General features: G+C 51.6%; 11 protein-coding genes across 11 annotated transcripts in view; 2 read left to right on the forward strand and 9 right to left on the reverse strand.

Annotated features, from left to right (window-relative positions):
* NEUTE1DRAFT_72504 (uncharacterized protein) overlaps positions 1–610 on the forward strand; it is a gene marked incomplete at both ends in the record, with an annotated part of 1547 nt that extends 937 nt beyond the window's left edge. The window contains one exon of the mRNA XM_009857992.1: positions 237–610. Within this exon, the coding sequence (XP_009856294.1) occupies positions 237–494 (258 nt within the window). The remainder of the gene's footprint in view (positions 1–236) is intronic.
* A 412-nt stretch (positions 611–1022) lies between these two features.
* NEUTE1DRAFT_105631 (uncharacterized protein) lies at positions 1023–1634 on the reverse strand (the record flags this gene model as incomplete). Its single annotated transcript, XM_009857993.1, has 1 exon — positions 1023–1634. One exon carries the CDS (start codon positions 1632–1634, stop codon positions 1023–1025), a length of 612 nt encoding a protein of 203 aa, XP_009856295.1.
* Positions 1635–2502: 868 nt separating this feature from the next.
* NEUTE1DRAFT_105632 (uncharacterized protein) lies at positions 2503–3066 on the reverse strand (the record flags this gene model as incomplete). Its single annotated transcript, XM_009857994.1, has 2 exons — positions 2503–2814; positions 2911–3066. The coding sequence occupies 2 exons, from the start codon at positions 3064–3066 to the stop codon at positions 2503–2505; spliced, it is 468 nt and encodes a 155-aa protein (XP_009856296.1).
* Positions 3067–5122: 2056 nt separating this feature from the next.
* Positions 5123–6136, reverse strand: NEUTE1DRAFT_55714 (uncharacterized protein; the record flags this gene model as incomplete). The annotated part of the gene is made up of 1 exon (XM_009857995.1): positions 5123–6136. One exon carries the CDS (start codon positions 6134–6136, stop codon positions 5123–5125), a length of 1014 nt encoding a protein of 337 aa, XP_009856297.1.
* A 985-nt stretch (positions 6137–7121) lies between these two features.
* NEUTE1DRAFT_72508 (uncharacterized protein) lies at positions 7122–8551 on the reverse strand (the record flags this gene model as incomplete). Its single annotated transcript, XM_009857996.1, has 1 exon — positions 7122–8551. One exon carries the CDS (start codon positions 8407–8409, stop codon positions 7336–7338), a length of 1074 nt encoding a protein of 357 aa, XP_009856298.1.
* Positions 8552–8886: 335 nt separating this feature from the next.
* NEUTE1DRAFT_91204 (uncharacterized protein) lies at positions 8887–10257 on the reverse strand (the record flags this gene model as incomplete). Its single annotated transcript, XM_009857997.1, has 1 exon — positions 8887–10257. The coding sequence occupies one exon, from the start codon at positions 10255–10257 to the stop codon at positions 8995–8997; it is 1263 nt and encodes a 420-aa protein (XP_009856299.1).
* Positions 10258–10786: 529 nt separating this feature from the next.
* NEUTE1DRAFT_142529 (uncharacterized protein) lies at positions 10787–11233 on the reverse strand (the record flags this gene model as incomplete). The annotated part of the gene is made up of 1 exon (XM_009857998.1): positions 10787–11233. One exon carries the CDS (start codon positions 11231–11233, stop codon positions 10787–10789), a length of 447 nt encoding a protein of 148 aa, XP_009856300.1.
* Positions 11234–12406: 1173 nt separating this feature from the next.
* Positions 12407–13388, reverse strand: NEUTE1DRAFT_118876 (NADH/ubiquinone oxidoreductase; the record flags this gene model as incomplete). The annotated part of the gene is made up of 4 exons (XM_009857999.1): positions 12407–12757; positions 12819–12851; positions 12923–13029; positions 13159–13388. The coding sequence occupies 4 exons, from the start codon at positions 13242–13244 to the stop codon at positions 12699–12701; spliced, it is 285 nt and encodes a 94-aa protein (XP_009856301.1).
* Positions 13389–13947: 559 nt separating this feature from the next.
* On the forward strand, positions 13948–15448 carry NEUTE1DRAFT_72515 (uncharacterized protein; the record flags this gene model as incomplete). The annotated part of the gene is made up of 3 exons (XM_009858000.1): positions 13948–14164; positions 14341–14493; positions 14701–15448. The coding sequence occupies 3 exons, from the start codon at positions 13980–13982 to the stop codon at positions 14858–14860; spliced, it is 498 nt and encodes a 165-aa protein (XP_009856302.1).
* A 394-nt stretch (positions 15449–15842) lies between these two features.
* Positions 15843–17717, reverse strand: NEUTE1DRAFT_72518 (uncharacterized protein; the record flags this gene model as incomplete). The annotated part of the gene is made up of 3 exons (XM_009858001.1): positions 15843–16772; positions 16828–17113; positions 17211–17717. The coding sequence occupies 3 exons, from the start codon at positions 17715–17717 to the stop codon at positions 15910–15912; spliced, it is 1656 nt and encodes a 551-aa protein (XP_009856303.1).
* Positions 17718–19179: 1462 nt separating this feature from the next.
* Positions 19180–21063, reverse strand: NEUTE1DRAFT_126129 (uncharacterized protein; the record flags this gene model as incomplete). Its single annotated transcript, XM_009858002.1, has 3 exons — positions 19180–19904; positions 20047–20539; positions 20599–21063. The coding sequence occupies 3 exons, from the start codon at positions 20830–20832 to the stop codon at positions 19180–19182; spliced, it is 1452 nt and encodes a 483-aa protein (XP_009856304.1).
* Between the last annotated feature and the right edge of the window lie 1131 nt (positions 21064–22194).

Below are 22194 nucleotides of genomic sequence, written 5' to 3' on the forward strand. Positions count from 1 at the left end.
CCTCCCTCCTCCTCCTCTCTCTCTCTCTCTCTCTCTCTCTCTCTCTCTCTCTCTCTCTCTCTCTCTCTCTCTCTCTCTCTCTCTGTCCCCCTTCTCTCTCTTTTCCCTTTCAGTTCATTCTTTCCAGTTCCCTTTCCTGCCCGTCCTCAGCTGCTCCAATCCATCTCAACCCCCCGCCGGCCAAGCAAACGCAAAGTCAACCTACCTCTACTATTCTCACTCTGCTAACTGACCAGCTCGCCTCCCAAAAGGACGGCAAGCCCTACATTCTGCAACTGACGGCCGGCAAGACCCTTCCCGACCAAAAGGCCCGCGACTACACGGTCGCCTCGTACATCGAGTTCGCATCCATGGACGACATGCGCTACTACGACAACGAGTGTCTCGCCCATGCTATGCTGAAGGAGATTGGCCCCAGCTTGAACTTGTCGGAGCCGCCCACTATCTTGTGTTTTGAGAAGAGCAATCTAGCGGCTGCGCAGTCGGAGCCGTAGAGGAGTTCAAGTTCTGGTTTCTGGTTTGGGAGGGTTGAGGCAGGGATTATGGGAGGGGAAGGGGAAGGGGAAGGGTCGGGTTACCGAGGTTGATGTCTGAGCTAGAAATATTTGTTTCTTTTCAAGTTAGTTCATTGAGCGTTAGGAAATCAATGGCTGACGAAGGATACCAGTACATTAGACTACAGTCCACGCAGGTATAATATGACGGACGGATCAAGTATTCCTCTTAGTTCTTCAAGTGCAATTGTTCCGCTTACTACTTCATCATCTGACCAATTTACATCAAACGCCCCAACCACTACGCTACTAACCCAAACGTCCTTTGACCAAAAGCACAAAAGTTATCTCTCCCTTCTGTTGCAAGTGAGTCTCACTGTTCGTCACGCAGGGCCACTTGATATCGCGACGCGGCTACCAGTGACACGCCTCCCTCTCTGATAAGTAGAGCTACGTACCTCTAGGTCATACTAGAGGTAGAGGTACGTACGACGCAGTGCAGTTACTTTGGTGAGGATCTCTTCTCCATCACTTCCCTTTCCTCTCCTCCAGAACCTGAACCTTTGGATAGAGCGAATAAGTCGGCTTAAACCTGACAGCCTCTCTATCCGCCACCGTCTTCTGCATATGCTCCCTGACAGCCCTCATATCCTTTTCCGTCGTAAGCCCCAGCTTCTTCCTCACGTCGCTCCACACGCCAAACAATTCCGCGATTCTCTCCAGCGCCGCCTCTTCCGTCCACTCACGCCGGAATCTCTCCAGACGCTCCTCATACCCCTCCTGCTGCCGGAACTTGCCCAAGCGGAGATCATGCGGATAGGACTCCTCCTCCTGCGGGAACTTGTTTGCCTGGTCTTCGTGTTTCAGGTTTTCTGCGTAGAGGAGGTTGTCGGTGTTGACCTCTTCGATTTCCTTGTCCAAGAGTTCTTTCAGGCTTTCTCTTGCTTCGCTTGTCAACAGCTGCTGCTGCTGCATGCGCATCTCATCGTCGTCGTTGTCGTCGTCGTCGTCGCCGCTTTGTTGAACTTTCAGCTTGAGCCACTCTAGGCCTCGTATCAGCTGGTAGAGAAGGTACCAGTGATATTCGTCGGCGGGGGTTGTGGCCCTTGGTTGTAGCAGATCAAGATTATCTAGTGACATCTTGAGCTCTTCCAAGGTTTATGTTGTTTTCTTTGGGAGTTATATGTGAGTTGGAGATTGCGAGGCGAAGGTGAGAAAAATGATGAGGGGGTGCTGTTGAGGCTTGGATGTCAGCGAGCTGGTGACTAGATATATTATGAATTTTGGGCAACTTAAGGAGACAACAAACAGTGGTGGTTTTGTGGATTGAAGGAGATGGAAGGCTCTAGACGTCGTCTGCGAGAATACCAAACGGCAAAGACATCTCGGCGGGGAAAGGTTTTCGGTGTTTGCGATGTGACTGAAAATATATCTCTCGCTTGACTTTCTGTAATCCGATGAGTTGCTGAGATTTCGCTGAAAGGTTTGGCAGGTCTGGACAGCACACAAATGGCCAGGCAGATGGGACTGAAGTGGTTATCACCCAGTGCTTGTCAGAGAGCCAACACATATTTTTGTTAACTGAAAACATATCGAGACTGAGATTGTTGTTCAGTGTCCCATCACCTAAGTGCTCATCTCATGCTCCAACCGCTGTTGAAAATCGATTGATAAGTGTAATTATCCACATCAGATACATCGCCAATGACCACTTTTATTAGCCCCTTGTGTTGGTGAAGAAGTGCCCGTCACGTCCATCCTATAAAGCAAGGGAAAGAGACGGTGGTAGTCACCTGACATTTTTGGAACTGGATAAAACAGGGAAACTTTGGTTTCACTACTCAAAGAGTTCATGTCGATCTACCTAGGTACATGTGAGAGCCCAACAATGGAATTCGTTGCAACAAGATAACGCAGGACCACAAACACCAATGCCAACGAGATCTACTAAGTACAAGAGCTGCTTGACACTTCATGACAATCCATTGTCGACGTATTTCGATTAGGCTTAACGCAAGCAAGCAAGAAGTCCCAATGCTGGGCCGTGCTTTTCTTGATCACCCCATTCGTTTTCCGACAATTCGTTCAAGAACTCCATGGTTAAACCAAATTCAATCACTGCGATGAAAGAATGGCAAGACCCTTCGCGGAAAGACGAGTCCTCACCCTTAAGACCCTCGGTATAAAACCATGGGAGACGGTCGCCACCTCCCTCGACGTACTTGGAATACACCTCGACATATCGACGTCCATCGTACCCATAGAACACCTTTTGGTTATCACTTGGCTCTCTCTTGTCTGTTGGTGTATTCTCCTTAAGCTTGAGTCAATAATCAATGAACCAGACAGTGTCCGAGTCCACGAGTTGTTGGATGGTCGAAGTCATTTTGTCGTAGATACTCATAAAACCGAGAACCTTTAATCTATGATCACGAGAATACTCATCGGTCGCTTCAGGCTCTTGCTCCCAGATCGGGTCGTACTCAAATGCGAGACCATGTTTTCCACCGAATCCGAAGTATTCCCATATCTTTGAGCCAAAGGGGAAGCCAACTTGGAGCTGAAACCACATGTTTTTTATCTTCCACGATGAAGGCCGCATTATGAAGAGATCTCGATGGGGAAAGACACTGAAATAATGTGGGGAGGTTGTGACTCGATGATTGGGTCGGTTTGCTTGGTTCGTTCGAGCGGATGACGACGGAGAAGAAGAAACTGGCGCCGATAGAAAGAATCCTGTGGCCGGTATCAAATCGGTTTCGTGTTCTAATCCTTTATATGGGTCTTCGAGAGCTGGAGTAAGGTGTTGTAGTGCTCGAAGTTGTGGAATGATGAACCTGTATATCTCAAAGGAATTCAAATACTTCTCTAGGTAGGCCCTCCTCTTGGGATCCCACATCTGGTGCCTGAACACCCTTTCCATTACCGCTCGTGATTCCTTGCAGGCAGTCCAAAGTCCACCATCAATCATATATGTGGACAGGTTACCAGCAGGTCCGGATGACATGGTTGCAGCCGGAACTCTGATGTGAAGATTGGAATCGCCAGATTCCAAAGGGATTGGGCCGCAGATCACGTCGCATTCTTTGGGTTCAGAATCTTCCAACTCCCTCTCTTCTATGCAGAAGATATGAACTCCGGGGCGGTTAAGTGGTCGGATAACAAGGTCCCAAATGTCGTGACGAAGCTCCCAGGGTAACTTGGGAAACGGGTGGAATGTGGTCAGAGGCCCCGTGGTGACGCCGGGCAGTTGCGAGTGATCTGACATCCTGAAATAATATCTCTAACAAATGGTAAATCGATGTGAATTCAAGGTGAGTACGATTGTTGGACACTTACGCCCAAGTATGAAGGGAGGGCTTGTTGAATCGGCAGCCCGGCCCTGTGGATATGAGCCTCACAGAAACGCCGACGCTGAGAAGAAATTTGAAAGCGTGGATGGGGGGAAGGGGATGAAGAGGAGAGAGGGCAATGGGGAGGATGATGGAGTAATGGAAACAAAGGACTGGCTGGAAAAAAAAATTCTTTAGCATCGAACTACTGCCATACTTGCCGTTCAGTTTGTGATGGAAGGTGCACCAGATATCCCCCACCTGCCCGCCTTGCTCGTATTTCGTTTTATTAAGAAGGCACTGCACAGTCGCAGATGAGAGGAGAAGGAACTGAACGAAACGGACAAGAATGACCTGAACTTTGGTTCTAGCGACACAGTCACTTTGGAGAGGTCATTGCTACCCATCATTCTTGGTCGCGGATGTCAATGTAGAGGTAGTCAACGAACTAGATTATACCGACACATTATTGAGCTATTCCATCGCTATACGGTTTTAACTCGCGTTCCAATTGCATTTCTCACTACTTTTGGCCACGAGGCTGTGCCTAAAATGATCACCGCCGTTATCATATTGCAGCTCAGTTAAACAGCGTTAGTATGCATTATAAGTTCCGGGCTTCATGCCACTTGGGGGGGGCTATTTGGCTGCGTGAAGCGCACAATCCATATAGGAAATCACACATGACAATGACTGTAACCTATGTGAGAGCCCATTCTTCTTGAACCTTCATAACCGCCTCAGCGGCTAGTATTTCACCAATTCCTCTTCCATCGAGTGTCAAAACAGCCTGACTCCTTCGTGACGCAAAAGCTACAACTGCGAAACACCGAGGTTAAACATCCAATTGACATAGAGCCCGCAATGTAATGTCGCCCTTTGGGCCCAGACCAGTGGATAGAATCCCGACCACCGGGATTCTGAATTCCAAAGACGACTAATCTATTCTGCTCACATCACACACAGCGCAGCGCCTGACCCCATACACTTTGCTTCCTTTCATTTCCAACTACTCATCGCTTGATCTTGTGCTCTGTGTTATGTTTGTCAAAACCTACCATACACTACTGAGTATTTGTGAAAGAGGTCAACTAGGAAATATGAAAGAAAGGAATTGGGATGACCAACATGTGATTACATTAAACCAGCCAAGTTTTCAGAAACCCGCAAGGAACCCCATGCCAGATGCATAATGTATAACGAAAGATCAAGTGAAGAGAGACCAGCCAAGAAAAGATATAGCAATCCCCCGTTAGATTCCACAAGCCTTGAAGTGTCCACTGCCGCTATACAAGCTTAGGGCAGGCAGGCCAGTAGGCCAATATGCGGAGGATACCTCGAGTAACTTGAATCGACTGATTCGTCGCTGTCGTAGAGATCTCCAAACATGCAAACCTCAAACCCTTTAATAAACCAATGGCACGATCCTTGGCTCATGGCTGAGTTTTCACCATCAATGCCCTCGGTGTAATACTCATCAAGATAACGACCGCCACTTTCAACAAACTCGCGATACACTTCTACAAACTGGCACCCATCACCTCCATGAAACACCCTCTGGCTGCTGTCCAGCCTTCCGATGGCTGCGGGTGTATTGTGCTTAGGCTTGAGTCGGTAGTCAATGAGCCAAATCGTTTTGATCTGCTCATGCTCGGAAAGGTTTGAAACGGCATTGAAGATAATGTCCATGATACCAACGGTACCGTTAGGCAACTTGAAGGACCCATCATTAAGCCACGTAGAGTCATTACGCCAAGTAGCGCCCTTTGTCAGCTCTTCGCCCCAGCTTGGATCGTACTCAATGGCAAAACCATTCCATCCGCAGAATCCAGGAAAGCCATATTTCTCCGCCCCAAATGGAAACCCGTGTTCAAACGCCTGCCAGTAACCCTCATGAATATGTGGGGTCCAGCTCGAGGGCCGAATTATGATGAGATCCTGCATTGGAAGCACAGTGACATAACGCGGGGAGGCCGGAGCCTGGCCTGTGGAATGGTCCGCTTTGTCCAGCTCGCTAGAGGATGGCGGCCAGGGCAATGGAGGTGATGACCAGAAAAATGCCGTTGCCGGTATCGGATGATATGAACGCTCTCCACCGTAGGGGTCAACGGGGGTGGGTGGCCTTTCGCGAGGCGAACGTGGAGGTCGAGGTGGAGAAGGAGACGAGTCGTCACTGCCAGGTGAAAGAGGAGGAGGAGGAGGCATATCAAAGTCCATACGATCTAAGAGCGTATCATTCCAAAGTTTCCAGTATGCTGGGTATGCCTTCCTTATCGGATCCCACTTCTGGTGGTTGAACGTATGTTCCATCACTGCCCGTGACTCTTTGCAGGCGGTCCAAAGTCCGCCATCGACCAAATACGTTGAGGGATTACCGTCGGGTCCGGACGATAAGGTCTTTGCCGGGACTGAAATGTGAATGAATTTCTCGCCGATGTCCAAAGGCGGACACGGACGCTCATGATGTAAAGGCACTGAAAGAATACGAGGGCATTGTATATCACATTCCTTTGCCGTAACATCTTTCGGCCCCCGCAGGTCCAAGCAAAAGATGTGGGCTCCAGGGCGGCCAAGTGGGCGGATAGACTGCTTCCAGATCTCATTGCGTAATTCCCAGGGTAGCCTCGGAAACGGGTGGAAGGTCGCCAGAGGGGACATGGCCGGCTGAGAGGGATCTGACGTATTAACAAACGGTGGCGTGAATCGACGTGACTTGAAAATGAACGGCAGCTGGGCTCTCAAGCGCAGGCATGGAATGGAGGTATGCTGGAATAGTTGGCTTCTTTGGAGTGAACCTCCAAAACGCTGCAAGACGGGTGAATCGAGGCGTGGATGGAGGGAGAGAGAATGACGAGAAGGGCGAAGGGCTCAATATCAGAAGAGTAAAACTTTTCACCACTGGCTGCATCGTCATTTGGAAAACGGAAGGTGCGGCCGGTTAAACCTCACCTACCTCCACTACAATTGCATGATATTTCATGAATTGCAGTGGCCATTGAGGTACTCACTTTGTCAGAGTGCCGTTCCTTCCTCAGGGTTGGGATCTCAAGGAAGGAACAGCCATGGCCCTTCTGCATCCAGTCAAGAGATATTCCCTTGATAGCAACAGGAAAGAGGGTATCCAACCCCTGAACCCACTGTCCTGACCGCCCTGGATATGCTCTCTTCCACTTTCCTTGCTGCCCATGGTTTGCTGAACAGGCGCGTTCGTTTTGATGTTGTCGTTTTCACTTTTTCGCCGCCCCTGACATTGCCTTTAACTTTACGTACGTCTGCCTTCATGATCATGTTGGTAGAACATCGTGTTGGTGACAAACCAGCTATCGAGGTATTATAAGTTGTTTCAAGACCGATGGTGATAGTGGAGACCACTCTGACCGTGCATTTGTCCAACCGTACATCCTAGGGTATCAAATCCGTTACATTGCTCTTCTCATTTCGACGCTCGTCCATGTGAAAACTCGTGAAAAGGACAAGCCCGAGATGCCTGTCTGCCATAGACCGACACTCTACTTCGACGCCTCCTTCACCTCCTGCCACCTCCCCTCAGCAACACCAATGAACCCCCTCATCAGCTCTCTTCCAATCACCGTACCGCCATGCTTCTCAATGCTCTTCACCTTCGTCTCTTCCCCACTGCAGTCCACCACCACGGTGACCGTCTCCTTGCACAAGCTCTCCTCCAACCTATCCGGATCCAGCAAGATCCAGTGCCTGCTTTTCCTCTCTGCCGAGGTGCCCGAATCCTCTCCATGCTCCTTCTCCAGGAACACCGTCGCAGTGCAGGCAACCGGCAGTCCACGCACACCTAGCGCCATCTTCGCCTCCTCGCTCCGCGAGCACACCACCGCCTCGCGATCCGGATCCCACCGCGCCTGCGGCAGCTTCGTGTCGCGCAGCGCCGCCATGACAGCTGTCCAGGCTGCGTCGAAGGGGTTTCCGTCGAAGGAGACGAACAGTAGGTCGATGTAGAGGACCCAGTAGGCCTTGAGCTCCGGTTTCCTTTCCTCCTCTTCTTCTTCCTCTTCCTGTGCCTCATCCACCTCCATCGCGCCCTCCTCCCTGGTCTCCTTAGGCGGAGTGTACCACACCCTCAAGCCCTTGGGATCCACTACTTTGCAGCTGTGCAGAAGCGAGTAGATGCGCGTGCTGAGCGTCTGCGCCAGCGTCGTGGGTGGCACGCCGGGGAGGAACTGCGGCGCGCAGCCGGTGGCTAGCTCGATGTTGGGGACCAGGAGGTCGTAGTCCTTTAGCTCATCGACATCGGCGCTGTCGTCATTATCTTCTTCGCCGTATGAAAGCTCCCGCGGCCGGTACTGGGGGATGTTGGTGACGGGAAGGATCTCGGCGCGCACGCCGCAGACGACCGTGGTGTCGCCGGTGCGGACGAGTGCGCTACCGTTGGCGTGGGCGAGCGAGGAGGTGTGGATGTGAACGGGGCGAGCCTCGTGCGGGGCGCGGCCGTTGGTACGGCAGGGGTTTTCGGGGTCGGTGAGGTTCGTGAGAAGGTACGGGTGAGGCGAGAGCTTGGCGAAGGTTGGTCGCGAGAAGCTCAGCGAGGGAGCTGGAACTGTAGCGGCCATTGTGACGGCTTGGTTTCTGATGTTTGGTGATTTGGGGTTGTTATGGTGCCTGATATGATTCCGATTTGTTATATGTCAGATTCAACCGTTGTCGAGTTGCAAACTGGCTGTACCAAGCTTGAAGTGGTGTTGTTTGATGAAGGCTGCAAATTGTTTTGGAGGTTGTTGTTTGGGAAATTTCCTCCAACCTGAAAGGCTATCAGCCTTGGTGGGGTTTGTGGTTGCACGGCAGCTAGGATCGACCAATACACCCCCCTGTACCAGGCTGCTTTGGGCAGCTGGATCCATGCAAAGCAAGTGCGCGCTGAGAAACCGCCTGACAGCCGCTGAATTAGCAACCTAGCGTGGCCTTTCAGGGCACTTCTACTTCCTGCAGGTGTCACCCGCGGACATGGATCCAACATAGGCCAGTAAGTCCCCTCGGTCAGGTCGTTCCACTGCATCAGCTCCAACCAGTTTCTTTTTACCCGCACGATGAAACACGACAACTTATAATTCTTACAATCTGCAATCACATCCAGCATGTCATATATCCTACGTATCATATCATCATATACAATGGTAGTTCCCTTGCGCCCAAGTTATCTAACTCGATAACCAAAAACCTGCCGCCAAGCCCGCCACCTCTTTTCCCTTCGTCATAACGATCTCATGACCACCATCCATTACAACAGCCTTAAATCCATCTTCTCCCAACACTGACGTGGCGTCGTGTATCAGTTCCTCCTTGACAATGACCGGATCCGTTGAGCCAAGAATCAGCAAGACTTTTCCACCCAAAAGTCCCGGCAACGGTTCTGCCCCGGCTCCCTCATCGGCACCAGGAGAAGAAGTCTTTCGCCTAGCAGCCAAAAGCTGACCGAGCTTTAGCCAGTCATCCCGCTGTTCGTAAATGGGCGCATGCCGAATGCTGCTCATAAAAGCCGTGAGGAATCCCTGCTGGTGCTGGACCTGCCAGGCCATCACCGAGGAAACTGTGCTATTGGGCCTGTGCGGCGAGAGAACCGCGTTGTCAAATGAGTCCCCGCCGCTGGCGTCGCTGTTTTTGTGATGCTTCTGGGTGGACTGTTCGCTGTTGCTGGTGGCGGCCACGACTTCGCTGGCCAGTTTGGCTTCAGATGTCGTTGTCGCTGGCTGGGGAGTGATCCGTCGGCGTATGAGCCACCGGAGCAGCCTCTCGGGAAGCAGGCCTTCGGAGTAAAGGATCCTGCTCCTTCGGCTCACGTGTTCAGACCGGATCAGTCCTGCGCTTGCCACGAGTACCAAGGACCGGATCATGTGCGAGTAGTATCTGGCGAACGAGACGGCGATGCCTCCGCCTAGGGAATAACCAATCATGTGGAATCCATTGTCGCCGGTCCAGGGCAGTTTTGAAGATGCCAAAGCCAGGAAGATCTGAGTCGAGTAAAGCCGGATGTCAAAGGGGATGTCTGTTGGAGTATCGGAATAACCGCGCCCGAAAAAGTCAAACAGCATGACTCTGTAACCTTTTTCCACGAGCGCCTCTCCAAGGATTCCCAAGCTCAAACATGGTGTGCTGATGCCGTGTAATAGAAGAACCTTCTCGCCGTCTTCAGGCCCCCATTCGAACACCTTGATGATTCCATATGGGGTCTCAACGTCCCTTGCACCTGGTAGAGCATCTGGGGGGTATGGAAGTGAGGAGGTTTCTTCTTTGGGCAACTGTGGGAGGTGGGTGGCTCTTGGTGATGGGATTATTATTGGCTTCTTGGTCGAGTTTTGGCTCATCAGCATGCGGACACTCAACCCCAGGGATACACCCACTGCCCCAAGAACGAGACAAGATGTAGTGACCTGAGGGCGGAGGTTAGAAGCCCAGGCCGTCATCATGGGGCTGCAAGAGTGTGCTTTTGAGATCCGACTCCGCTGAAAGTTGACCCGGAAGAACTCGTCGTTTGTCCCAAAATTAGAAGCTTTCAAAGGATGAGAAAGGGCTGTGAATGTGTGGCCTTCAGTGAGCGTCCTCGGGAAAGGATAGGATACTAAACCGTGAAGTCTACTTTTCGCGTTGAAGGAAGTGTTCTAGGGAAGTTTCGGATGTCGATTTGTCCATCCGGTGAGGTTTTGTTAGATTAGTCATGGCATAAAAAGACTTCCATGAACCGATAGCCGATGAGAGTTGTGATCGTAGGAATGGTAGTGGCTGCCAAGGAAAAGCGGGTCGGTGTTGGTGTCGGCGGAGCGGGTCTTCAAGCAAAATGCGCCTACTGTAACTCTCCTCCCCATAGACGGAAATCCTCCGAACAACCAACCACAAGTTTGAAGTTGTTGTGATCCGTTCTCCCTGGCGCCAACATCATGACTTTGAATGAACATCACAAGTCAGCAGCAAGCTGAGGGAGATCAGCAGTCCTCCTCAGGGTTCTGACTTCTCTCGTCGGTAGAGGCTCCTCAGTCTGGCAAGCTGTCGTCGTAGGACACCCTTCTCCTTCTCCCCGTCACTATCCGAAAGCTCCACGGAGAATGACGGCCGGCCGGAGCCGTTGGGGTCTTTGACCAGCTTCCGAGGAGATGGACGCTCGCCAGTCGAAGAGGAGCGTCTTTCGGCGGCACTCAACCACGTCCGGTGTGAGACGTCTTGTCCAGAAGTTGCAAAGCCTTGCATCCATCCGCTTGGTGTGGATTTGGTCCGGCGGTGTTCTGGCGGCTCCATTGCGCGCACCATGGGATCCAGCAGCGAGGAGTAAGCCGAATCATGGTGATTGTCTGAGGAATTGTGATGCTCTTGTTCTGAGAGAGGCATAGAGTCTGGAGGGCTCATCAGCTTCAGAGAGGTTGACCGGCGCCCAAAGATCCTGGGCATCTTTGCGCTCCTGGGCTCGATGGATAAAATTGATACAGCTTGACCGGATAGTATCGTCGATGAACAAGTTGTTTTTGTAATCTGGGCTCGATCTCCCTGTCTTACTGTGATATATGAGGCGAGGCGGGGTGGCAGCTGAGGGCGGAATAGAAAGGAGGGGTGATGATCTTTCTTTTTTCGTCTAACGAGGCGGAACAAAGGGTTTGTGGGGAATCTTGTGGTTGTCTCTTCCAAGTTTTCGCTCGGCACAGCCGGAATGCTTTGCACGCTCCTGAGGTAATCCAGCTCGATTACAACTGTTCTTGTGACGAAGTCGAGGTGATGTAGTCTCAGCACATGCCGTGAGAGGAAAAAAAAAAAGAAGGAAAAAAAAGCGCCTCCATACTTACACTATATCATGGGGTACTTATGATCCACGCCCCCCAAAATTCGCCTTTTTTACGCGGGGCAGCTTCACGCGCCAAGGAGGTCTGGAGGTCGCCCAAAAATGATCTGCTCATCCCCTGACTTGCCTTTTTTGGGGGGTGTGAAGCCTGTCGAATGGAAAGCTGTGTTTCTGTCGTCGGCTTCTGATTCGATCACGGCTGGGTAGGCGCAATTGTACATTTGCGTGCATCGAACCCGTCTCTACGGCATCCCATCACAGCTTGCACATTCGGTCAGGGGACAAAAGCGGTGCTACCGACCTGCTTCAGCTGTTCTAACTGGCTGCAGTCGTTGGATAGGAGCTGAGAACAAATAAGACAGTTTGGGGATACGAGAACAGGCACTTGAATATGTCTTCTTGAGGGAAAGGTCTAGCTCCTTTCCTTGTCCAAAGTTATGGCAGCTTTGAAAGTTGGGAAGGTTGCAGCCTCTTTTGCGGACCAGTGCTGATGTTGTTTGCATCACTTTCCCTCAAACCTACCTAGATGCATACAAAAGCATCCAAACGCAGAACCATTTTTCAACTTGCGCTCTGATCGAGTCCCCAACTTCGCTGCCAGCTTGCTCGTCAAGGAACATGAACTGTGACAAGTAGGCCAGGGTGCCAATCCAGTTGCCTGTTTGTGAGTTGTGATTTCTTCACATACAGTCACCAAGCGCCTGGTTGCACCCCCCTTTGGCCGTATCAACACAGTCTCAAAGCATCTCTGTTGCATAGCTGTTTGTCCTGAGATAGGGCGAAAGTTCGGCAAAGTTGCGGAGCTGTATTAAGTGTTTCCAAATCGCTTCTCTAAGGTGGTGGGCATTGCCTCAATGATAACTGCGATTCCTCATCTCAGAGTATAATATCATTAAAGACCTGTGAGCCTAGAATTTGGCGACTGAAGCGGTAACTTTCTCGATGAATTCAACAATCGTACCCATCCATCGGTTGCGTCGAAGGGGTTGCGGGTTTCATTATGCCACCACAGCGGGTTATATGTAGCGTCAAGGATGCTGGTGTCATAGACATGCTTCACGGCTCCTCTCACTTCCCAGCTCAAGAGTTGTTCTTGACGAGGGATGATACCGTCTCCTCGATTTGCTGGTCGGACAGACCTAGAAACCATCTGGGTTAGTCATCGGCCCAGATAAGATGTAAAAGGACGCCATAACCTACCTTCCAACGACTGACTCTTCTCCTTACCGAACTCTGCAAAGACCGAGCATTAGAACCAAAACCAAAGAGTAGAGCGTGATATCATATGGTCTGGATCCACCAACCGAATCTCGCATAGACCTTGGGTAGCGTGCCGGACGCATCTCGAATCAAAACCGGTGTCGCCGGGTTATCCTTCTTCATGGCAGGGTAGTTTCGGAGGAGGAATGATCTGGATTCAAGAATTGAAGTTAATCTGGGGCTCATTCATCTAATCAAATCAGCGGAGGCGGGTATTGCTCGAGTCATTCACGCTGCTGCGTTGACGGGAGACTCCATCCGTAGGGCTGGGATCATTCACCTTGTGGCAGCGCTGTGCTCGCCCGTCTGGCAGAACAGGAAGCGGACCTCCTTCAAGCCTTTGTTGAAAGCAAATCTGCCTGACATGGTTGCGATGAAGGCAATCTCAAATTACAAAGGCGCAAGAATTGGCAGATGGGGGTATCGATTGAGTGGTCGTCGTTGTCCTATGGGCAGGGGCACCTTTGCGACAAGCAAGCAAGCGGGGGAGGTTGCCGACCAGAAGCTCCACCTGGGATTTGAGATGCACAATTACAGCCGCCTGGATAAGAAAGCTCTTTGCACAAAGGTTTCCATGAGGAGGGTGCACAAAGCCGAGCTTCCCCAACGGTGCACGAGCCACAAAATGCTGACAGACAGAAAGTCCATGTTATCTCCGCAGTCCTCAACAAGAGACAGCGGTTTCTTTGCCCAGGGCACGAAATGATGACTCGTCGAAAACCTTCAGCATCTTCACCTTAGAATATTGGTCAGAGAAGAAGTGCCGTGCAAAGATTTCAAAACCATCGCGCTCGTCAAGTTTGCACCATTTCAAGGTGCGTGCATGAGATTCTGTTATGTACCGATAAGATGGTCCGGGGCGGGCTGTTAACGAACAACATTGAATATGCCGCTTGCTCTGTACTGATACACAGTCCCTGACTAACTAAGTCGCCGACTCCGAAATTCAGATCGGACTTTGGGAGCTCCACTTTCAGCTCCAATCCACTTTCGCCCCGGCGCCCTAAGAAGTCCAAACCTCCTCCAAGTCGAGACTCAATTCGGACATTCCATCCCCAAACCATCCCACCTCGAGTCGAGTCGCAAGTCCCCTCCGGCACAATGGCCCCGATGAACAACTTCTTCCGCGCGGCGCGCCCCGTTTTCCGCAACACCTTCTTCACCTCCAACGCCGCCCGCAATGGCGGCAAGCGCTTCCAGAGCACAGCGAGTTCGGAGCAAGCGCAAGAGTCCTTCTTCAAGCGCATGTGGAACAGCCCGGTCGGCTTCAAGACGGTGCACTTCTGGTATGTTGTTTTGTTGAGGAACCTTTTAGGCCTTTCGGAGTCGGCGCAACAGCAGCAGTAACAACAACAACGACGATGCAATGATCAACATCGAAAAAAAAAAAAAAGATTCGGACAAAGATGCGTTCCAATGAGCAAGAGCAAAGGCTAATCCATGTCCATTTAAAAAACAACAGGGCCCCTGTCATGAAATGGGGTCTCGTCCTCGCAGGTATCTCCGACTTTGCGCGCCCGGCCGAGAAGCTCTCGCTCACCCAGAACGCCGCCCTGACTGCCACCGGTCTCATCTGGACCCGCTGGTGCTTGATCATCAAGCCCAAGAACTACCTGTGCGTTTCCCTTCTTCCATCTTGTCGTCGCCCTTCGTTTTCGACCCTATCAACAAACTTACGTCATCCCATTCCCAACAACAATCACCACCACCAATACCATCTCTTACGTCCATCTCTTGGTCCATACCTATCCCTTCTTCCCCCCAATATAACAGCCCTACTCCCTTTTACCCAACCCAGAACTAACTTCTTGTTTTCTCACAGTCTCGCCGCCGTCAACTTCTTCCTTGGCATCGTCGGTGTCGTTCAGGTCTCCCGTATCCTCATGTGGCAACAATCCCAAAAGAACAAGACCCTCCCCGCCGCTGCTGAGGAGGTCAAGGAAAACGTTAAGGAGGAGGTCAAGAAGGTCGTCAAGGCCTAAACTTCTTCGAACGTAACGAAATCGATCGATTGATGACGAGCCATTGAGGTTTTGGCATAGTTGGTAGTCGGGAGTCGGGAGTCGGGAGTCGAAGTCCAAGTCGAAGTCAAAAGTCGAAAACACGTAGAGGCCGGCATTTCGTCAAAAAAAGGGTTTTGAAGTGATACGACAGGAGCTGAAATCACATGCCGACTGTGACTATATAAGACTGCGGCAACGGCAACGGCTATAGCGAAGCTGACGTCGATGGAATGTGGAAGGGCAGCGCCACGACTTTGAAGTGTCTGCATCGACGGATGGCGGGGTGGACGGGCTTATGTCATTGGAAGGAGCCGGGGTCTTTATATTGGCGATGTGCTTGATTCTGATCAGATCAGATACAAAGTCTTGACGGTGGATGTGTAGGTGTAGGTGAAGATGAGGTACAGTTCCGGAGGCGGCAAAGTGCGCGGCTTATAACGATCCAAGGCGAAGGCAACTTCACCATGTGATCCATCTCTTGTGCTGATCTCGGCACTAGATATCACAACATTATTTCTTTTTTTCTCTCTTCAATGGTTTCCAATATATGCGCCCGTTCTATCATCTGCAATCATTGAAATTTTGCTCTGATGAACAGTTGGACTCACTAGAGCTTTCAGGTTGTTGCAGCATTTCGAAAATACTAGGAATAATGCGACTGTTTCTTCTCTAGATTTGCGCTGCTTCCAAAGCTTATCCAGGTATCTCATAACAAAATGGGTCGCCCAACGTCGAGCGCTGACGATACAAATACTAGAAAAAATATACAATAATGACCAAAAAAGGCTGCCCCCAAAAAACCAAAAGCTTGCGCTTGCGCCGTGTATCATCTGGATTGAGAACACCCATCGAACAAGAAATAGAGATACAAATCCAACGCCAGCGATGAAGATATTAAAAACAATTGAACCAGAATAAGAACCTTTACATCCTTCTCTCTATGACGGGGTATCCGCTTTTCTTCCTCTTTATCCTCAATTCCCATTCGAGACACTGGACATGGCAAACCGACGGTAACAACATCGATATTATTCATTGTCAGCATCTCTCGTTCTCGTCCGAGCATTCATTCGCGCTTCCATGACGGTAGCCTGATCGAAGCTTCCCCTACGGCCCCAATTCTGAGGCTGCCGCTTGAGGAACGCGCCGACGGCTCCTAGGTAGCCCTCGTGTCTGAGGAAGTAAGCCTGCTTGGCGCCCTTGCTCCAGAACTTGATGGCGTAGCTGAGCGTGTTCATGGTCTGCGGGTGTCCCCTGATGAAGGACCCGCCGAAGTAGATGTTGCTGAGTTCGTGTATCTGGCTCTGCAGATAAGCGAGCTGTCCAATGTTGTTACTGATCGCGTACAGCAAGGAGACCGAGACGTCGGCGCTCGAGAAATGCTTGTTGCCAGGCAAAGTTGTTGATGATGTAGAGGGGCCGCCGGCCTCGGCGGCGCTGGATAGCACCTCGTCAACGTCGACCGGGCTAAGTCCACCGCTGTCCTCGGCTTCCGTCTCGGCTTGTCGCTTCAAACGGAACACCTTTCCGAAAGAGCTGGCAATTGTAGTGCTCTTGAGGCCGATCTTGCCATAGTCGGTGCCGTAAATGTCGCCGACCAGCATGTCGACTTTACTGTTGTCACCCTTGGATGCCATATCTAGCATCTCATCGAAGCTACGAGCTCCGGTGAGGAGACTTAGTAGGCCCCAAAGCGTGCCGCCACCGAGTGATGTACCGCCCACACGTTGATAGTCCCGAGGCCCTGTTACTTTTAAGAACGACACTCCGGACCCGATATTTACCAGGAGGTATGGATATCTGTGGGTAGAGGGATCGACGAAGTTCATTGGGTCTGCTTCTGAGTAGGTAAAGACTTCGCGGGGGATTTCAGTGATGAAGAAGTCGAGTCCTGTAGTTATGCCTATTAGCAATAGTTTCCATGCTAGAGTGCATGAATGACATACCTATTATCAGACACTCCATTTCATCTTCCCGGATGACATCGACTTCCAAAACGTCGCGAATCATGTCGTAAAACTTGTATGCGCCACCGCCCGTAGCCATGACGCACAGCTCGGGGCCAATGTTAGACTCATTGAGCATTTGGTGTTTGCGCTTGAGGGCGCGCATGAACTCGAGACAATCATCAATGTGGTCGGTTTCGAAGCTGACGAAGTTGAGGCGTCCACCTGGTTCCGTGGAGTGAGGCTCGCGGGAGAAGTACACCAGTTTAGCCAGAGAACCGCCGATCTATCCGAGGTATCAACCATTAACAATGCGTCCAATAGGATATCAACGGGAAGTAATTGTGAAAGTGTTTCCATACATCAACAGCGATATGGCTCACTATCGCAGTGTGGTTCGGTAGTCTGATGTCCTTCGACTCTTGACGACTTGGTGAACCACCGCGGCTGCTGCTTCCGCTTGGTGTCTGTGGCGGCGAAGCGCTGCCGTGCTCAACGATGAATGCGCCCTCAACATTGATGCGAACAGAGCCCGGATGGCTCAAAGCAGTGTCGAGCTCGATTGGACCAGAAGTAGATGCGCGCTGGCGGTTGGCTGACGGGGGTGACGTTGTCGCGGAGGTCAAGGCTGTGACAGGAGTTGACGCAGTCGCAATCTCGGGGCTGGTGATGGTAGGCGTTGTAGGTGTGGTAAGCGTTGTAGGTGTGGTAAGCGCAGCGTTCGGAGAGAGATGAGTGGTCAATTGGCCGGTCTGCGATGGTAGGCCGTCATTCCTCAGCTCTGGGTCGCGGGATTCGGGTTGTTGGTGGTCGGCTTGCGGTCGCGACGATGGGTGTTGCGGGTGGGGAGCAATAGCCTCGGCTTCGGCTTGGTTGCTCTCTGACGACATGTTGTATCTGTTGTTGTTCACAACACGGAGAAAAAGGGTAGGTTGAGGTTAGAACAACAAGAGCGGTTCAAGGAGGCATGAATGTGTCTTTGAGGGCAGCCATTCGGAGAGCGCTTTTTTGGGCGAGACAGACTTGTCAGAGACCTTTTAAAGGAGGAGGGATACTGAAAACTACATTGTAGATCATATCCCGGGTGCCTTTGGTGGTGATCTACCTACTGTGTAGTCAGAGGTGGGCCACAAAAACGGCCGCACGGGTTATCGATAAGGTGCTACTACAAGAAGAGGATCCACATCAACATCCCATGGCTTGCGGGCCTAGTCCTGCCGATTCCAACCCTGTTGTCTACGAAAACCCCAACAAATACCGTGACGATTGTGAATCCTTTCGCCCGAGACACTGCACATCATGATCCTTCCGTCTGGAGGGTGCAGGCGTCCCATTGTCATCGCATGTTCACTTAGGACTGGATTCCACGATTGAAACGGTCACTAGCATGGTCTGACCTCCAATTACCCGAGCCTGCTACTCAAGTCTTCGTCTGCGCCGTCTTCCGTGCCATCTCTCGTCAGCCTGAGCGTCGCGACAACGGTTCCGTACTTGTATTGTAGATCCCTCCCGGGCAGATGGGAACATGTACGTAACACCACTCAGCGCAACGGTGCAACTAGCCGTCCGCTTGTTTACTGAAACCAGCAAAGGCATGTAATATGTGAAACCACACTTTGAACGATCATTACGTATTGCCCATTTTTGTAGCCCTACTGTGCTGTCTGCCGTCCATCCCTCCTCCTCCTGTTGCTCCTCCACAGCTTTCAGTAACCATCAATGCCATCCTGGCGACTTAGCAAAAGCTACTCCGACTCCGGTACAAACCAAAATCAAGACCGACAGAAACAGAATTCCAAATCGCCCTTCCAGTATTTTGTGCACAAGCCCCCGAATAGCCCCATGAGCCCGCCAGTTCCGTCCATCAACCATCGACCCACAAAGAGTGTAGCGTAAGCCAAAGAAAAAAGAAAAAACCCGCCGATAAAAAAAGAAGGTCATGATACATAAGCCTTGCACTGGAGGGGAACATGCCTGATGCTCCGACATGCGACTGTGGGGAAATGGTTCGGCTCGGCGCAGGTACGTCGACTCCACAGCGCCGAAAATACCGAAATCGGTTTACGTTTTCCCCAGAGCGGGGACAGAATCGAACGGGGAATGAAAGGTGATTTGATGACAACCGACAAGCCGGCGGCATAATGGCGGGGATTCCCGCACGTCCGAACCCAGAAAGGACAGTGGAAGACCACCCCGCATTTTCACACGGTAAGCTTTCGAGTCATCCACTGCAGTGATGCAAACAGTCTTGAGGTTGTCTTGACCCATTCCTCGATCCGGTTATTAGATCGATCATTTTAACGAACCATACATAGCAGATATCTGAAAGACACTGTGAGAAATTCAAGATGCTCAAAACAAGTCCCCTCCAGGCACGGCGACAAAGATGGCCGTCAGGATCGCCGACAGCACCACGGCGCACAACATGCTCTGCACCGCAATCGTGTCTTGAATCTGGCGAAGCATGGGCTCCTGGATCCACACCTCTCGATCAAAGATCTTGCGGATCACGTTGCGCTGCTGGTACCGGACCAGCCACGGCTCGTCCTCATAGCTGTTGCCGGACCCGAAGCTATCAAACGACCGCTTCGCCTTGCCCTCTTCCCCATCCTCCTCCTCCGCCATGAACAGCTCCCACGGACGAATATGTCGGTGGTGCAGCCCGTGCAGGACCACGCACATACCCTTGTACGCCGCAATCAGCGTGGAGATGCCCAGCACCCAGCCGATGGCCGCCAGGGCGCGGTAGCCGCGGCCCGCGTTGGACAAAGCCAGCACGATGGCGACCACGGTGCTGATCAGGATGAGCGCGACACCAAGCCCCCGTGCGAAGAAGACGCGCGCCGGGTTGCCGTTGCAGATGGACCAGCGGATGAAGTTGGGGTGCGCCTGACGACGCAGCGCGGATTCGATAGGCGTGATGATGATGCGGAATGCGGACGGGTGCGTCGTGTGTGCAAGCGCTTGAAGTACGGCTTTTTGCTCCTTGTCGGAGAGGTTGAGCTGCCGGGGCGCGTCGTCCATGATATAAGTGGCGATCACACGGTCGATTTCTTTTCGGAAGGGTTGTATGGTGACTGTTTGGTTTGAGTTTTCCGTCAGTCAACATTGCCCCTTTCGATTCGGTATTCGACAGCAGCTATCGCATGCATGTCATGCCTCTGTGGGAGTGTGGCATATGAAAACTGGAAAAAGAACGAGCAGGAGACGTATGCTTACACGGTGGCTTGATGCCTGCTGTGGCAAAGGCATCGCTCGCTTGCGTGCGGTACGTCGTCGCCATACTGGACCCGTTATACTCGGAGGAAAAGGTCTCCTGGTGGTAGCCACGTGGAGTGTCCGGCGGCGTTCCGAACGGGTCGTTGCTGCCTGTCCGCGTGCCCTCGGGTAAGTCTGATGTACTTCGGCCTCTTGGACTGGACAAGACTGGGGTCGACCCCTTTTCGAAATCAGTACCCTTGAATATCTCGACAGTCACGTCTCCTGTTTTGCAGTTCGGCTTTTTGCGGGCCTTCTCAGCCTGCTCTTTCTGAATTTTGTGAATGGCTTCCTCCTCCATGGCCGGTGTCCATTCTGGAGCAAGAGCAAGGTCCCACGTTTTGGCTTGCTCGAAGCGCTTCATGTAGTCACGATACCACAGAAAGAATTGCAAGTTCTCCGCTGACCGCTCCACGTATATCAGGTAGTTCATAAAGTCACGGACGGTACATGGCTACATACGGCTAGTCAGCCACTGGTCTGTCTTCATGTGAGGCAGGATCAAGCACTGACTGGACATGTTCCCCCCTCGATAATTTTATCGAAGCTCAATGCTGTTGGGATTCCTGCGATGCTACCCGAGTTGACTGGCCTCAGGCTTGGCTCTGTCTTCTCGGATCCTGCTTCACTGTTTCTGGCAGGGGAGTTGCCGATGGTGTTCTGGCCGGTGCTGGGCTCATCACTCAGTGAGATGTTGTTCTTGTCGACGTAAGCTGGACGTCGGTATGTGAGGGGTAGGAGACCCATCGTGATGGGAGGTTGGACTGCTGTTGATGGAAGAACACTCGCCACTGGGTTTGGGGTTTCGAGGCGATAGGGTGCCAATATGTCGTGCTACAAATCTCCAAGCGATAACATGAAGGGGTAAGGCAAAACGAAAGAGAAGGAGAGGCTAATCGTTTATATAGTATCGTCTTGTTCCTGGAGCAAATCCTAACTAGAGATCACCTTCGTTAACTCCGATCTTGATCGGGCATCATCCATACATGGGTACCAGGCACTCCAGGGTGGGCGGAAGCGGGATGTCGAAACTGACAAACAGGTACGAGAAAAACAAGAACATGGCGTAAAACTATCCAAGCTATCAGCCCCTAGTTGGCCTGCTAGGCCTGAATCCATTGCTTTTTTTTGAGACCTGAACCCCTCTCGAAGTCAGGGCAAGAGGGCTTCCAATGCTGTTGACAGTACACCACATGGCGATAACAGCATGCGTGGCGCATTCAACGAAGCAGTATCATTTGGTATCAGTGTCTTTTCGACGCGCGAGCTGGCGAAGGAGGCGTTACGAATCAGGAACAAATGGGTTTAGGGCGTCAAGATTTTCCTCCACAAACCAACCATTGTCGCGGACCATCCAAGGACCAGCTTTTTACTACGCCCTCCTCGATCAAAAGCAATAAACATCGGGAATATCGACACTGGGCTATTAAGCTACAAAGGGAAAGTATCGCCGTAATGAGGCTGTCTGGCGACTTCGTGATTGGCGGGATTCGGGACACACGGCCGGCTTGGCTCTCGAAGTCCGCTCTTAAGGTTTTACGCACAGTCTCTTTTTTTTTCGTTTTGATTATGACATGCATCTGTTATGATTGCGCACATGAGAGCGGAGAAAATCGAATTGTTCCCAGAAAAAGTCGACAAGTCAGGTACGAGCAGTCCTCGAGAATTTACTCCCGACGTCGTTTGTCACTGTTACGAACGGCAGCGCTGCGGCGAAGTGGAAGTCTTCGGTGACTCCAACCACGCCGTAGCAACGACCGACCCGAGAAAGCTTTCACTATGTATGGTTGAAGATCGGTGGAATGGCTTTCTGATCTTCGATGCGACCCTTCACTGGGAATGGGATCTCTCTTAAAATGAAGCCCGATCGGAGCGGAGCCCGGCCTCTTTCAATGGTGCCCTTCGTCAGGACTAAAGTGCCGGTGCCGTGGAACTGGGTACTGGCATTTCCCTCCATTGTTTGTGGACCAAACAACAGCCAGGGACCAATTGTATCTGCTGGAAACGACAACGCCATCATCCGGTTAGTCGCCGTGCTGTGCTCGGACACGAAAGATAATCTTAAAAAGTTGAAAGAAGGGCCGCCAATGTCTACCAAGAGATGGGGAT

Source organism: Neurospora tetrasperma, assembly GCF_000213175.1.
Source record: "Neurospora tetrasperma FGSC 2508 unplaced genomic scaffold NEUTE1scaffold_81, whole genome shotgun sequence".
In the NCBI taxonomy this organism is placed as follows: Eukaryota; Fungi; Ascomycota; class Sordariomycetes; order Sordariales; family Sordariaceae; genus Neurospora; species Neurospora tetrasperma.